The sequence below is a fragment of the Dysidea avara genome, chromosome 9, assembly GCF_963678975.1.
Source record: "Dysidea avara chromosome 9, odDysAvar1.4, whole genome shotgun sequence".
Lineage (NCBI taxonomy): Eukaryota > Metazoa > Porifera > Demospongiae > Dictyoceratida > Dysideidae > Dysidea > Dysidea avara.
The window spans coordinates 15,538,727-15,555,239 of record NC_089280.1 but is presented as its reverse complement, the minus strand read 5'-3'; the positions used below and the strand labels follow the sequence as shown (position 1 = coordinate 15,555,239).

At 35.8% G+C, this 16,513-nt stretch overlaps 1 protein-coding gene across 2 annotated transcripts; it reads right to left on the bottom strand.

Annotated features, from left to right (window-relative positions):
• Positions 1 to 7,887: 7,887 nt before the first annotated feature.
• On the bottom strand, positions 7,888 to 16,511 carry LOC136266416 (nucleolar MIF4G domain-containing protein 1-like). 2 transcript variants are annotated; one of them, XM_066061435.1, is made up of 20 exons: positions 16,380 to 16,511; positions 16,164 to 16,288; positions 13,897 to 14,086; positions 13,500 to 13,577; positions 13,118 to 13,400; positions 12,996 to 13,066; positions 12,494 to 12,622; positions 12,206 to 12,327; positions 10,494 to 10,587; positions 10,386 to 10,429; positions 10,276 to 10,322; positions 10,102 to 10,226; positions 9,788 to 9,850; positions 9,675 to 9,734; positions 9,421 to 9,530; positions 9,273 to 9,368; positions 9,104 to 9,172; positions 8,920 to 9,051; positions 8,244 to 8,338; positions 7,888 to 8,195 (listed from the first exon to the last, which is right to left on the bottom strand). In XM_066061435.1, the coding sequence occupies exons 1-20, from the start codon at positions 16,456 to 16,458 to the stop codon at positions 8,027 to 8,029; spliced, it is 2,181 nt and encodes a 726-aa protein (XP_065917507.1). In that variant the 5' UTR covers positions 16,459 to 16,511; the 3' UTR covers positions 7,888 to 8,026. The 2 variants fall into 2 exon arrangements, with proteins under 2 accessions (XP_065917507.1, XP_065917505.1); XM_066061433.1 differs by having other exon boundaries at positions 7,890 to 8,195; positions 13,897 to 14,089; positions 16,380 to 16,510.
• Between the last annotated feature and the right edge of the window lie 2 nt (positions 16,512 to 16,513).

The following is a 16,513-nucleotide window of genomic DNA, read 5'->3' as shown; positions in this document are numbered from 1 at the left end:
TGTGAGATAACATGCAGCAATAAACATAAAGATCATGGTGCAGCAGTGCAGTATATTCCTGAGACTACGCTGAATCATTCTCAAACAATTTTGGTGGTCAACAAATGTAATTTCTCTTATAATGGAGTTGCTAAGAGTATTATCTACATCAGTGGTTCAGGTAACATACTCTGGCATGCACACTTACAAAATTCAATGTTCATTGGAAATCACGGAGTATCCATTTACCTTTCATATAGTAAGCTACACATTAAAGATGATCTGTTTTTCAGTCGAAATGCAGCAATTTCAGGTGGTGGGATTTTTAGTAGCAACTCAGTAGTGGTATTTACAAACAAATCTAATGTCACCTTTTACAATAATTCAGCAATCACTGATGGTGGAGCCATCTTTCTTAACAAATCAAGAATATATTTTGGAGAATACACAGTCATAAAATTTGAAAAGAATTTTGCTAAATCATTTGGTGGTGCACTGTTCTCCAAGACCAATTCTATTATATTTTTTGGTGGAAACACCATGGTAACTTTTCAAAGAAATAAGGCTGGTGTACATGGGAGTGCTCTGTATTCTGAAAATAGCAGTGTAGGGCTTGATGAAAATTCGACAGTGAACTTTATTAACAACACTGCTAAAAATGGTGGAGCTGTCTACTTAAAGATTAATTCAACAATGACATTTGAAGGAGACACAAAAGTAACATACAGAAGTAATAAAGCTAGTGGATATGGAGGAGCTGTTTTTTCTTATGCAAACTGTATTATGACATTCAATGGAAACTCAACAGTAACACTTGGTGACAATGAAGCTAACTTTGGGGGAGCAGTGTACACTGAACGTTATTCAGATATATTGTTTGATGGAAATACAACAGTGTCTTATATTGGAAATGAAGCCAGCACAAGTGGGGCAGCAATAAACTCTTATCACAACTGTACCATTACATTATATGGAAACTCAAAAGTGACATTTGAGAGTAACAAAGCACAATATGGAGGAGCAATATTCTTAGGCAGTTATTCAGAAATATTATTTCATGGAAAGACCACAGTGACTTACAAAAATAACAGAGCAAATGAAAGTGGAGGAGCCATTAATTCCAAAGTGAATGGCAGTATCACATTTGATGGAAACTCAACTGTGACATTCAATGGCAATGAAGCAAGATATGGAGGAGTAGTGTATTCTTATATGTATTCAAAAATATCATTTAATGGGAACACAACAGTGGCATACAAAAGAAATATTGCTAGCAAAAACGGGGGAGTTATTATTTCTATTGAGAGCTGTAACATCATATTTGTTGGAAACTCAAAAGTGAAATTTAGTGACAATGGAGCTATATTTGGAGGAGCAGTGTACTCTGTGAGTTTTTCAAAAATATCAATGGATGAAAATACAACAGTGTCTTTTATTGGAAATAAAGCCAGCATAAGTGGAGGAGCCATACGTTCTATTCAGAACAGCAGCATTACATTTGATGGAAACTCACTCGTGGTAATTGCTTACAATGGTGCTGGATTTGGAGCAGCAGTGTATTCTAGAATTTATTCAGAAATATCATTCAAGGGAAACACTACAGTGACATACAACAGCAACAAAGCCAGCACAAGTGGAGGAGGAATTTACTCTCAAGAGAAATCGAACGTCACATTTGATAGCAACTCAATGGTTGAATTTTATGACAACAGTGCTACATATGGAGGAGCCATGTTTTCTATAGATTACTCTATTATATCATTTGATGGTAACACAACAGTTACATGTAAAGGCAATAAAGCAAGTAATAGAGGGGGAGCTGTTGAGTCTGATGGTAATGGCAGTATCATATTTGGTGGAAACACAATAGTGACATTTAGTGACAATGGAGCCCCTTATGGAGGAGCAGTGTTCTCTACTCATGGTTCACAAATAGTGTTTAATGGAAACTCAAAGGTGACTTATGAAAGTAATAAAGCCAGGGAATATGGAGGAGCTGTTGAATCCCTTTGGAACTGCAGGGTTATATTTGATGGAGACTCGAAAGTGACATTTAGTGACAATGGAGCTAAGATTGGAGGGGCAGTGTACTCAAGAAGATATTCAGAAATTATATTCAATGGAAACTCCACAGTGACATATAACAGAAATGAAGCAAGTGAGGAAGGAGGAGGTGTTACTTCTTACTTCAACTGTAATATCACATTTGATGGAAATTCAAAAGTGACATTTAGTGATAATGGTGCTAAATTTGGAGCAGCAGTGTACTGTAGAATTTATTCAGAAATATCATTCAAGGGAAACACTAGAGTGACATACAACAGTAACAAAGCCAGTACAAGTGGAGGAGGAATTTATTCTCAAGAGAAATCCAACATCACATTTGATAGCAACTCGATGGCTGAATTTTATGACAACAGTGCCATATATGGAGGAGCTATGCTCTCTATAGATTATTGTATTATATCATTTATTGATAACACAACAGTGATGTATATTGATAATAAAGCAAGTAATAGTGGGGGAGCTATTGAATCGTATGATAACAGCAGTGTCAGATTTGATGGAGATTCTACAGTGACATTCAGTGACAATGTAGCTTCTTATGGAGGAGCAGTATACTCTAAACATAATTCAGAAATACTACATGATGGAAAAACAGTAGTGATATATGAAGATAATACAGCAAGTGTAAATGGAGGAGCCATTGATACTAGTGACAACTGCAGTGTCACATTTGACGGAGACTCAGAGGTGATATTTAGAAACAACAAAGCTGCAACAACAGGTGGTGCAATAACTGGTAGCACAAATGTGAACATACTGTTTCACAGAAATGCCAAATTATATTTTTCAAAAAATAAAGCTAAAGAGGGTGGGGCTATAAATGTTCAACAGTCCTACATGAAATTTTGTATGAATTCATCAACAAAGTTCAGCTATAATTCAGCTACCACAAATGGTGGAGCAATACATCTTAGCAATAACTTTTTCATAACATTTGAAAATGAATTTGAATCCAATGTTGTGTTTCATCAGAACAACGCTTCTCTCTTGGGTGGAGCTATTTATGGTGAGCTGAAGAAAATCAACCAGAGTAAAATCTTATCAAATGCTACTGGTGTTATTTTCAGAAACAATACTGCTCTTGTAGGTGATGATGCTTACATACACATACAAGCATCATGTGATGAAACATGTTTGAACAGCAGTGTAGTAGGATTACAAGTGACACACAATAGACCACCTCGTCACCTAGCCTTATATAACCCAGCAACTTGTGTTAATTCAACCAATACATTGAATTATTGTGATACCTATTTAGTCAATAATATAATGCTTGGTCAAAATATTAAAATCAATGCTTGTGTACTAAGTTTTTATGACGAACATGCTGGAGGTGTTAACTTTGTGGTTAGTGGTGAAAGTGACCATCGCAAACTTGATGGAACAAGATTTGTACCAATAGCTTGTAGCCAATTTGAAGGCATCAGCATAATAGGCAAGAAGATCACTGATAAAACCAGTTTCTCAATGACCATCACATCGTATAGTAACAGTGAGAAAGAAATTGCTGTTAGACTAATAGCAGAACTATCACCATGTCATCCTGGTTTCCACTATGATAATGCAACTCAAAAGTGTACATGCTACAATGACAGTGACATTGTGTCTTGTTCTGGTAGCACATCAACTATTAAAATAGGTTCTTGGTTTGGTATTGTTGATGGTAAAGAAACAGTGGCACCCTGTCCTAACAACTACTGCAGTTTCACTTGTTGCAAAACAACTAATGGATTTTACCAACTTTCACCAGCAAGAACCAATCAATGTAGTTCACATAGAACTGGTACTGCTTGCAATAGTTGTGAAGAAGGCTATACTCTCTCATTTGATTCAGCAAAATGTGTAAGTGTTAACAAGTGTACAACAGCACAGACAGTACTGGTGATCGTGTTATCAGTAATCTATTGGATAGTCTTGGTTGTTGCCGTGTTTGTAGTGACATATTATCATGTTGGGATTGGTTATTTCTATGTTATTACATACTATTACAGTATGCTGGATATCTTACTGGATCAACATTTGTATGTATCACAAGGACTGTTTACAGCTGTTAGCATTATGTCTAGTACAGCTAAAGTGACTCCACAATTTCTAGGGCAACTATGCTTGATAAAGAATATTAGTGGAATTGATCAGCAAGTCATTCATTATGTACATCCAATAGCTGTGACCATTATTGTAGGAATAATATGCTTATCAGCAAGGATGTCTTACAGGTTTTCAGTGTTTATTAGTCGAGGTATTATTCGTGTCATTTGTTTTCTTCTGTTGCTATCGTACACTTCTGTGGCCACAACTTCGTTACTGCTATTGAGATCATTGACATTTAATAATGTGGATTATGTTTATACTTACCTGTCACCTGACATAGAATACTTTAAAGGCCGTCATTTACCATATGGAATTGTAGCAATATTATGTACCCTAATGATTGTGATTGGTTTACCACTTCTACTTTTGTTTGAGCCCTTCCTTAATCACAAGATCAACTTTACGAGGTTCAAACCATTACTTGATCAATTTCAAGGATGTTACAAAGATAAATATCGTTCATTTGCAGCTTATTATATGATCTGTCGACAGGTGGTTATTATTTTAATAATTATTGATTCTTCTAACAATAACACTAACCAAGTTTTACTACTTGTCACTAGTATGCTCCTAGCATTGATACAGTTAATTATTAAACCATACAAATGCAGAATTCTCAATATCTTTGATGGGATGGTGCTACAAATAATGACTATTGCTTCAGTTATATCACTCTTTGATGGTTATGGTGCAAATGTAACATCAGCAGTTATAGTTCTTTTACTATTGTTACCCTTAGTAGCATTTGCTGTAATGAAACTGATTGTATATAAAGAGAGCATCGCAAAGATTTTTACATACTACAAAAACAAATCTGTTACTACAAATGACAACTATGGAGTACCCCCTGTGAGTGATATTGGTATTGTTATAGATGATAGTATGAGGAAGAATGCTACCATAGTTGACATGTGAGTATGTAGCTATTGTGTGTATATATATATTAATTTTACATATCTCCACATATACAAAACATTATGGATACGAGATAATGGATACACATATACTTTAATGTGACACTGTATCAGTTGTATGTATAACTAGTGTGCTTTAGTAAATGTACATGAGCTGCATAGATGTACAGAATAGTAACTCACTGCAGTATAGTTACTCACTGGCTTGTTACTGTTTGAATGCCTCATTCTTTTAATGGTTAACAAGTGTTTTTTGATTCATGTTTAAACTGTGTCCATTACTCTTTATCTTGCACTCTCTACAATTCTTCGCAATCCAAAAATGTATTTCAATGAATGTAATGTAACAACAAAATCAACACTGTACATGCTCTTAGCAGCAAATGAAATAATATAACGTAGCCTTACCTTGTTAGGTTAAATATTGAGACATCAAGGTTATGCCATTTGGGAATTTTTTTTCTATTAAAACAAGTAGCTACACAAAAGAAATTGGAATTTTCAACTAGAGTAGGGACCATAGCACATCGATAAAAAGTACTGAAACAAGCTGGAGTGGTGCACAATATTAAATTACAGTAAAAGAATAAAAAGGGTTATATCCCTACCGTGTACTTTTTTGTAAACTTTTTTAGTAAAGTAAAATTATTATGACTGATGAACCCACGCATACCACACCAAAAGAAAGAAATAATGCTGTGCACCACAGCTATCAATTACCATCTGAAAAGTGAAGTAGCAATTACACTTCATTGTCAGCTATGTTCAATCCGTTACACAGCATTATGAATCAAGAACTGTTTGAAAAGCACCTCTGCAATCGAAGTAGCCACTATGAAAAATACAGACTATTTCCGTTATGAAGGGAAGCCATCATGCACTGCCACCAAATCGACACCTTTCCTTGTCAGCAAAAATGAATGGGGGACACTGGTAAGTCCATGAAGAATGCATTCTATATGTACTGTGGAATGCCAAAAGACACATGTCTGGCTGAAGTGACATCTGGGGCAGTGAAAAAATCAAGCTTAACTGTTATCAAGTTACACTTGTCTGAAGGCATCAGTCAGTCAGTAACTAGAATAATTTTTTTTTTAAATTCCAAAGCAACTTGTTGAAAGCATTTTGGGTCAATCTGAAGGCTTGTTTGTTTACCTAACCAATACTGTCCCATCATCATCAGGGAAAAGTAAGGCTGGTTTTCGGGTGATTTTTTTCATGGACCATGCCCAAACCTTTGTGGTCCCTACTATACAGTACTATCATACTGTATGATTAGGATATATTTTTATTTCATGTTATACATGCGATGTGTAATAGCTAAATACTTATGCCTTATAGGCTTTCATACTTATCAGTCAGGTATTTGCTGCTCTAGTCACAATTACTGTATTTATAGAAATCTTATGCATAACATATTTACATATTTGTATTATCGACAAATCACATACGTGTTAATTAATGTAGGAGGAGAGATTCAATTGTGATTCATAATACTATGATCCACTATCGTGAACCCCTTATGGAGATAATGAACTGATCATGGACTACACAAAAACTAAAAATATTACAGTTACACAGCCAAAATATAATTATGTTAATCCTGTTGCAATATATTGCATTTATTTTTGTAAGCATTGTGTTTTTGCTACATTCACCTATTAAACTGGGTACGATGCACGCAGTGGTTCAGCATGTTAAAAACACACAGATCTCTAATAAACATTTATACAGATGCATTCTCGGTACTTATCTGCTCCTGATCTATGGAAACTATTGATCTCTACCACATCCATTGAGTCCAAATAGAGATCTGTGTGTGTTTAACTTAATTGTTTGACATTTAATTTTTTCAGTGATCTCTATTTCCCTTATTTTAAACTTAAAAAAATTTCTTTACACTAGTTATTGAAAATTTGCAATGGTAACCAACAGTTTACATGCTTCTTCATATACATATCATTTGCTATGGATATGCATGCCCCAACACTACTATATACTCATATCCATCTTTAAATATTTTGCATCTAAAGATGCATGGTGTTGGGGCCTGTAACCACAAAGGTGCAAAATATGTTGTGAAATGTCCTGTACTCACAACTACACCAAACACTGTACCAAGTGTAGAAAAAATGTCACTAATGGGAACCTTGGGAAGATGGCCCAATCCTAATTGTACCCCAACTACACACCGGGTTGACCATAGATAATATATGTAAGCACAATAAAACATTATTGTGCCCTCCTAGTATTCATTCTATATATATAGCTATGGCTACGTTGTATGTATTGTACTACAGTGAAACAAAAAAAAAAAGATAGCAGCTATAGCCTATTCAGAATCTAGAGTTTCTGAAGTGCAGCAGTCAAGCAGAAACTATGATGGGTGTTGCATGCTCTCAAAGTACACACATCACACTGACAGTCCTGCACACTAAACATTTAAATTATATTTATACAAATTACTACTCATAATTATGTTCAATACCTAACTATGATTCCTGTTTCATTCACAAATTTGCATTGATGATATATTGACATGAAATTCATATTAAAAACAAAGTTCCTCTGTGTAATTATAAGGCACTTAAAGTTCATCATAGGGGCTTTATGTACATTTGTGCCTATGCAAACCACATGTAAACACTTACAGTCATTCAACCCTATGCATGCCTTTATATGGCAGTTTGTACACAAGCATTTAAACTAATGTGAGATGTTTAGCTTAGTGGTTATATTATGCACTTACTTGGGTTTGATATATAGCTGGTGACTTGACAGTTTTTTTTTGCTCTGGCATTTTTTTGTTTTTATTTTATTTTTTTTTGATTCTGAACCTTTTGGTGCAACATTCTTCGTTATGCATACATTTTCATGCTTTTCTCTCACTGTGTACCCAATGAAGTCCTGTACATAGGGCAGGTATACCAGTGTCAGTACACTATATGGACAGACCCTTTATATGATGTTGTACATCATGTATGTGTTGATCTTAAAGACATAATAGCTAGTTTAATTCTAGTATTCAGTTTTTTCTGTTGATCATCTGCAGGGTCACCGTGGAGGAAATGTTTCATGAAAAATATTAGACTTTCTCTGAGTGTTTTTAGGTGCTCAAAGCCAGCAAGACGACTAAAAATTGACCTAACACACATATATTGTTAGTACACTGTAAAATTGGCATTCACTAACTTGCACTGCTCTTCAGAGTGCCCAGTAAGAAGTGAGTGAAGAAGTTTAGTAAAAAATCTGATTTCTGTCACATCAAGTTGTGTAAACTGCACTACCTACACAAATGCACAATCAATATAACAGATATTACCACACAATTGTGCTACAGTTTAGATAACAACCCAGTTCCTACTGTGTTGTGCCTAGACCTTCTTCCATCCAACACAAAAGATAAAAGCATCCTGAAACACGACTAGGGAAGATACAAAGCAAATATCCATTAAAATCTAGTAATTTAATCAAATAGGCACAGGATAAGTTTGCAAATAAAGTCTGTGATAATACCATGAGGGGTGGGTAATTACAACCATACAACCACACTTGCAAGCAACACTCTATATGTGACCTGGTCTGACAAAATTAGTCTTACAGCCCGTCAAATTTTGACCACTTTTTAAAATTTTGAAGGGTAATAACTTTCTCTCTGAATATTATAATCACGCAAAATGTTTACCACTTATGTAAAAAATCCCTTGAGAGTTTCCTGAATATCACAGAATTGTTATAGCTTATACAGAAAAGAAGATATGCTATATTAAACCAACATATGTAGTTTCGGGGCTATAAGACTGATTTTGTCAGACCGGGTCACATATTGTATGAGCTACATGGTAACTGTTGTACTAATTCTACTAACTCTTAGAATTGATAAAGAGAATGCTTTATTTGCTATGAGATGAGAACAAAATCTCCACAGGTTCTCCAAACAAGTAGATGAGAGTGACTGTAGTTCCTTGAACTTGTCCCATACGGCATACTGAAAAGTCACCTACAGAATAGTATGCTACACCACCAAGCTACAATAGCAGCATACTTCAAACCTGGTGGCTTCTATTGTATTCACACAGCCTTTGTCCAAGAAAAGCGTAGTAGGGATTATATGATTTCTCCTATTGAACAACAAAACTTATGTTTGTTATACAGCCGTTTACAATCACATTGTGTAAACACACACAAAAGGTAGGCTAGAATTGAATGTTAAAAGTTTACCTGTAAGCAACAGTGAAGGGTTACATGGACTAATTCTCGTTGCTGTGTATCCTTCAAACCCAATTTCAACAACTTCTCAAAGGCATCAATATAGTCCTACAGTGACATCACCATGATGTAATGGTGTATTGTAATATGGAGAGCTCACCTCACTGGACATGATGATACAGAAGACACTCTTTCTCACATCAGTGTTCATTCTCTGCTTCCTAGCTAGTTCCATTAGTTGTGAATGATGACCACTAGTAGGAACTGGTTCTGTAATATACGCACAAAATGGAGCTCTACACAACTACAACTACACATAAGTAACACAAAAAAAAATTAACACTAGATAGCTACTTATGTAGCAAGAAATTGTATACATGGTCATTCAGACAAATCTAAACACTGAAATCTTACTTATCTCATGGGAGTTAGTGTCTTTGGTACTCCATGATGAACCAACTATCCACCATCGACCTGTGGGAGCACTGTATGTAATGTAGTATGTGATATGGATAGTGTGTATATACCTTGATGTTCAGCATTCAACAGGTCTTGTAATGATATCTTCAACTGATTATCTCCTAAACCACCTGTAGAAGAGCAGTAGTAGTAGTAATGATAATAGTTCTCAACTACACAGTAGTATGTTGGGCCGGTGCTATTAGAATCCTGTTGCCAATGGGACTTGTCACTATTGGATGGAAGATTTTGGTCCACATATTATGTAATTATACTATTGTTTAGACTCTAAAGTGTTGTTTTAAACAGGTAGTCACAAGGAGAGGCAGTCAACTGTTTAGTACATACATGCATACAAACATACACACAGATGCATAAACACCTTTGATCTGAGCTCTAAGTAACTTTCTCATGTTTTCAATCTTATCAGGATCATAGCCAGGAATTTTTTGAGGATTGTTAGTCCGCAGTGATGTGATAATATCCAACATAAAATGCATTCGACTACTACAGATAGAGTTGCATATTTCTAGATCCATCAATATCACATCCTTACGATCCACTATAGCCACTTGACTTCAACTGAATTTGCTGGATAATATCCTAGTAAATCAATAAAGATAATGACAGTGAAAGTAGTGGTTAAAAATGGCAAACATTAAGCACCTTTAAAGAAGAGGCATTGTCTCTTCTTATCTGCATACCACAGTCTAAGAGATATGAGATAGACCATAGCTGATAAATTGGGTAACGGTTGTTGGTATAGTCTCTCACTTTTTAGTATCATCAGTAAAATCTCCACGTCACCTTCTGTGAAGGATTCTAATAGTACCTTGATGATGTCATAAACCAGAAGAGTGTCTACCACCTGTAGTGGAATTGGAAGAAAAATAGAACTTGCAAATAAACTTCATTCACTCTGCATCTTAAGTACTAGATATTCTCACATTAATTTGTTCACCGCCAATGAAATACCATTGGCGGATCTAGGTGGATATTTGTGGATTTGACAAAAACTCCTTATATACATTTAGCTCAATAAACTAGCTTGATTATTGCAGCAAACTTCAGTTAGCAAGCATGAATTGTTTATTATAGCTACTAAACCATCAGCAACAATTAACCTTTATCAATATACTCTAATAGAGGAATCAAAGCTACAGCTTAGTTTTGCCTTGAAAGTTAGTTTATTTCATAATTCAAAACATCATGATTTTCAACTAAAAGTAGCCTAAAATCTGATCTTAGAGCTTCTAAATTTTTTTCAAAATACTTTTCATATTAATTTTTCAGCTAAACTTCCTTTAAAAATTTATCCACCATTGAATACACATATACACATACTGTATGTGACTCAGTTTGGGAAAACTGGTCTTATCGCCTATTTAAAGGGGTGGGTGGCAGGGGCTGGAAGGAGGGCAAGAGGCTGCTTATAAATTGAAGAGGAAGTGTAGCAATGAATTAGGCCAAGTTATGGGCCATTCGGGTCTCAAAACTGGCTTAAATGAAAGGAAATTTGAAGCACAGGTCTTTATTTAATACCACAGAGCTGTACAGCCACCCCTAAGCTAACCAGAGCTCCATAAAGGCCTCGCACTGCAAGTACAGATCACCACTGGGCTTGGGAAAAGCAGCCAGCAAAAACAGAACACTCAAGTCTAGCTAATTTTGATTGTGAATTAGATAGTTTGTTCATGTAGTTGGTAAAAAATCAAATCTGCTGACATGGACGATAAGATGGTTCTCCCAGATCCAGTCACATATCTGATTGTGCTGTTAGAGATCTATGTAAGCATTTTAAATACAATGACTCCCATTGTATGGAATGGAGATACAGCATATGGATGGAAAATATTATTGATCTCTGGAAATTATGGTGAATCTAACACGTCCATTACAATACTGAGAATTGTATACTAGCAAATAGGGCTGGGAGATAAGTTAGATAAAAAGATAATCTAGATACCTAAATCACCAATCGTAAATTAGATAATGATTTTCATTATCGAGATAATAGTAAATCTCCGTAATCTAGTGTATATCAACCACAGTCAGATGGAAAACCTTTGGAAAGGTATCGAATTAAATGAGGAACAGGTAAAATTTCTGACTTGACAAGGACTTTATGTCAACAAATATGTAAAACTGTGCTTATAATATTACATTATTATTGAGATAATATCGATTATCGAGATAAAATGGTTGTCACTTATAGAGATATAGGTTTTACCATTATCACACAGCCCTACTAGCAAACTAAGTACACAGTCAATTGTTCCCTGTGCGTTGAAGCTACAGGTACCAAAAAACCAGATGCCATTTGTACAGTATATATATTTTTAAATCATAGCTTAGCCAATACATATAAGTGTGTACTTGTATCTAGTAATTCATTTGACATGCACATCACTAAAATCGCACTGCGTAAAAATTTCATTACAAAATGTGTCAATTATCAAGGGACAAGAAAGTAGCAGAGTGCTTACCAAGTAGTTGTAGAGGTAGCCAATCAATAGGACAGAATTATAGCAACACTTGTTGAGTTGGGTACTAATAGATTTGTGTAGTTCATCAAATTTCTTCACTAAAGTCTGTAAAAAGTGTGCACCTACAAAAAGCAACAGTAACACCGATGTGCGTGTGTGTGCGTGTGCGTGCGTGCGTATGCATGTGTACGTTTGCGCGCATGCGTATGTGTGTGGTGAGTGTGTGCGTGTTTGCAGAAGTGCTTGCATGCATGCTTGATTGTATCTGTATACACAAGGTACACTCACCTACTTCAATACCAATCCGAGAGTGCATTATTGCCACAAGCATCATGTAGTCAAGACCAAACTTATCAGGTAAAACTGACGGTAACAAACAAGCCTCCAGAATCACATCAGTAAATGTAGTGCTAACATCTACCAATGAAAACAAAACAAATCTCTAAAACAGTTAACACATATGATTAGAAAATCCAATCCAAGCATAACTCAGGGATTTAAAATACTAGTACTAATTCAATACAACTGGTCTAGTAATATTCACTGTGACAGCACTTTTGTCAATATGGGACACATTCACATGCTCAAAACTACTACTTCAACTGAACCTGAGTTGTCTGGACTCTTAAGTGTATGGATAATGAATTGTTTATACTAAAATTGTGTGGGCAACTCATAGGCTTAACTAATAGAACAATCAGTCACCCTAATATTACATTCTCTACCATGTGCACAAATGGGAGATACAGACTTATCATATGGCTACTACAATGGATCATCTGCCACTTACCATTCCTACTGTAGGATTGAAACAACTTTTCCATTTGACCAACTGCATATGACATATTGGATGTACTCAGTCTAGTACATAACAATACAATGATACACAAGTATACCCACGCTCTGCACAACCTGTTGATTATCCCATTAATAGACTTTTTCAATTTCAGGTTGTCCCCTTTGGGTTGCAGCTGTGGTGGACGATATGGCTGACTATGAGTGGGGGCTATTTTCTCTTCAGAGATATCACTATGTTGGCTGGAATCTGACCCAGCACTGTCAGATATGTAACCATCTGATGAATGCACACTATTGTCATCGCCATCACCGTCACCAGTTTCTTCTTCGAACTCCATTATAGATTCAACTTCTGAGTCATTCTCGGATGCTGAATCTATGTCCACATGTTGTAAACCTTTAAAGAATATCATATATTGCCACAAGTACAGCAAACAGCACACTATAGCTAATGGTTAAAGTCAAACACTCTAACAGAACATATTCAAGTACTCACGTTTTCCAGTCTTCTTGGCAGCATGTGATGCCTTGGAGCTTGCTCCATCACTTACTTTATCAGTGATATCAAGAATATCTTGGAATAGGTCAAGAAGTTAAACACCATACTGTTTAGGTAAGTTTACGGTAAAATCTCATAAATAGATCTTTGACCACAAGGTAGTAATATAACTAGTTACAGGTTTTGATATGGATGTGATCTATTATATGTACGCATTGAGCTGAGCCCTCTAAAACATTTAATAATTCAAAGGATGGATTGCACAAGGTCTTGAAATTTGACTTATTTGTAATACTGCTTGACCTACTATAGATGTGGCCACTATATTGCAAAAAAGTCTGTAAGATAGCTGCTAAGTGAGGTTTCACTGTACCACAATAGTATGGTTGGATACAGTCCAGTCCATCAGTTCTAAATGATGCTGGAAGCTTCTTTTTCTTCTTTGATGGCTGCATCCCCAGTAGTTTCTCAAGTTTACTAATTTCAGCAACATTTTTGTCTCTTCCTTTTCTGATAACAACATCATGTGATTGCTTCTTCTTTGATTTCTTTGTAGGTGGTCCCAATACTTCCTCATCCTTTTGCTGCTATATAAGTATTAATAATTTCTAATTGAGCATCCTAGTACTGTTTTATGGCAAAGATACAATATGAAATTGATATGTTCAATATTACACCATTATCGACACTGTTCCTTTATCATTAGACAGAATGGTAATCTACAAGGCACTTTTCAGTGAAGGTTTGGTATTTTTGTTAGCAACCAAAAATATATTGTGATTTTTATGTCTTCATGTGTTTATACCATGTTTGTATGTATAAATTTGATGGTCTGTTGGATGGCTGTCTAGTGTACAGGCATCAAACAATCCTTCCTTCGATATACAGGTACAATGGATCCTCCCTTATCTGAACCTCAGTTATCCAAACACCTTGATTATCTAAATGCCAAATGTGACTGTTCTATTAGAGTAAATGACTGTTCTATTAGAGTAGCTGAACCAAGCTCTGTATTTAAACGAACGGGCTTCAGTTATCCAAACAAATTTACGTATTGGAATACTTTTGGCCAACTATAAGAACAAAACTGTTCGGATAACTGAGGATCCACTGTATTTAATTGGGCTGAATGCTAAGGAAAATTAGAGAGGACACTCTAGCAGTGAATAACTAACAGATTAATAGTTGTGGCAAAAAGTCATTACTTGGGTGGGAACTACAGACCACTTTGAAACTCAGTGGTAACTCTGATTATGTATAAGGTGCATCTTATCTCTCCATGTCATCTGTTTTATCATGTCCTACCCTGTAGTCACTGGGACATTCCCTAGTCCTCCAAACCAATATGTGATAAGGTGGATCATTATAATTATCCAAACGCCTCAAGATGTCAAAAGTTTACAGGAAGACCTTAATTTTATCTCGAACTGGTCAAGACTTTGGTTACTGAAGTTTAATACTTTAAAGTGCACTGTGATACATTTAGGTAGAGACCACAACACCTACACCCTGTACGATCAGGCCTTACGAGCTCATAGAATCTACAATAGAACAAAGAGATTTAGGTGTATGGATCACACCAGACATGGGCTCAAGTCTTCATTGTCACAAAATTGCAAGTAATGCTAACCAAGTATTGGGAAGACTGAAGCGTAGTTTCAAGAATAGATCAGTACTATCATTTACACTGCTGTACAAAACTTTAGTCCGACCGTATCTAGAGTATTGTGCCCCAATCTGGAACCCTCATTTAGCAAAGGACATTGACATACTAGAAAAGGTTCAAAGAAGGGCTACTAAGCTGATACCATCTATATCTACACTATCTTATGAAGCTAGACTTCAAGAACTAGATTTGCACTCACTTTTTTGTAGACGACAAAGAGGAGACCTAATTGAAGTGTTTAAGATACTAAACTCATACTATCAAATTGACCCAAAAGATATCTTTACATTACAACCAGTCAGTGTTACCAGGGGCCATCAAATGAAACTTTTTATACAAAGAATTAGCAGAAGCATTGGTCAACACTTTTTCAACTTTAGAATAATCCAACAATGGAATGACTTACCTGACGAAGTAGCTCTGGCAAAAACAATATCTTCTTTCAAACACTCACTAGACCAATATTGGAGAGAAACTGGACATGGACATTGTCAAAGGCCTTTGGCCTATTAATCAATTTTGTATTTTAATTGTCCATTAAATAATAATAATAATAATTTCTACAAAGCATCACAACCAAACACCCCAATATAACAGTCAGCCCTAGCCATACTGAAAATGCAGAATTGCGATTTTAAACTTTACGTTTGTCTTATTTTTTATGAAAATGATAACATCAGGATCAGTAAAGTAAATCACTTAATTAATCTGCTGAAATTTGGCTGATAAACCGATTACAGACTAAGTACGTGCAATATATACTGAGGCCACCACAGTTGACAACATGTGTAATCATTGAACTTTTGAGGGCAAGGTACACCACCAGTAACAGTGCTTTTGGGCTCCTGATATCATCACACATGCTCAAAGTTATGTTATAGGCATGCCTAAATCTCTAGAATCGTGGACACGATTACTGCAAAAGCACATTCACCAAGTATTATGTTAATGCATAAGCGCATATATTACTGATCTATGGTCAATGAGCATGGTACCTCTGTGTCTTCTGCATCTACCTTCTCTGCTTTCCTTATCTGGTGAGCAACACGACGCTTCTTTTTCTCTAATCTTTGCTGTTGCCTCTTAGCCTTTCTGGAGGGATTCTTTTTGGCTTTCAGTACTAGAGTTGGTTATAGAAACCCACAATCGAATTGTACACAGTGCGTGACTTAAAACGTACGCAGGTACCTAACTCTGTACTCATCCCATACCTTTTTTACTGCCCACTAGCCTATTTATGGCTTTAGCTGCTCTGGTAAGGTTCGGTTGTCGTCGCATTCGCTTAGACATCTTTCCTTACGCGCATTCTTGCAGTCAGAAAAAATTCATTAATTAATACGCGCTT

Excerpts from the sequence above, each read along its gene's own strand:
- LOC136266416 (XM_066061433.1), bottom strand. The coding sequence starts at position 16,458 with ATGTCTAAGCGAATGCGACGACAACCGAACCTTACCAGAGCAGCTAAA. Across the intron at positions 14,090-16,163 it reads TAGATGCAGAAGACACAGAG|CAGCAAAAGGATGAGGAAGT; the intron begins GTACCATGCTCA and ends ATACTTATATAG. Across the intron at positions 9,851-10,101 it reads ACTTAGAGCTCAGATCAAAG|GTGGTTTAGGAGATAATCAG; the intron begins GTGTTTATGCAT and ends GCTCTTCTACAG.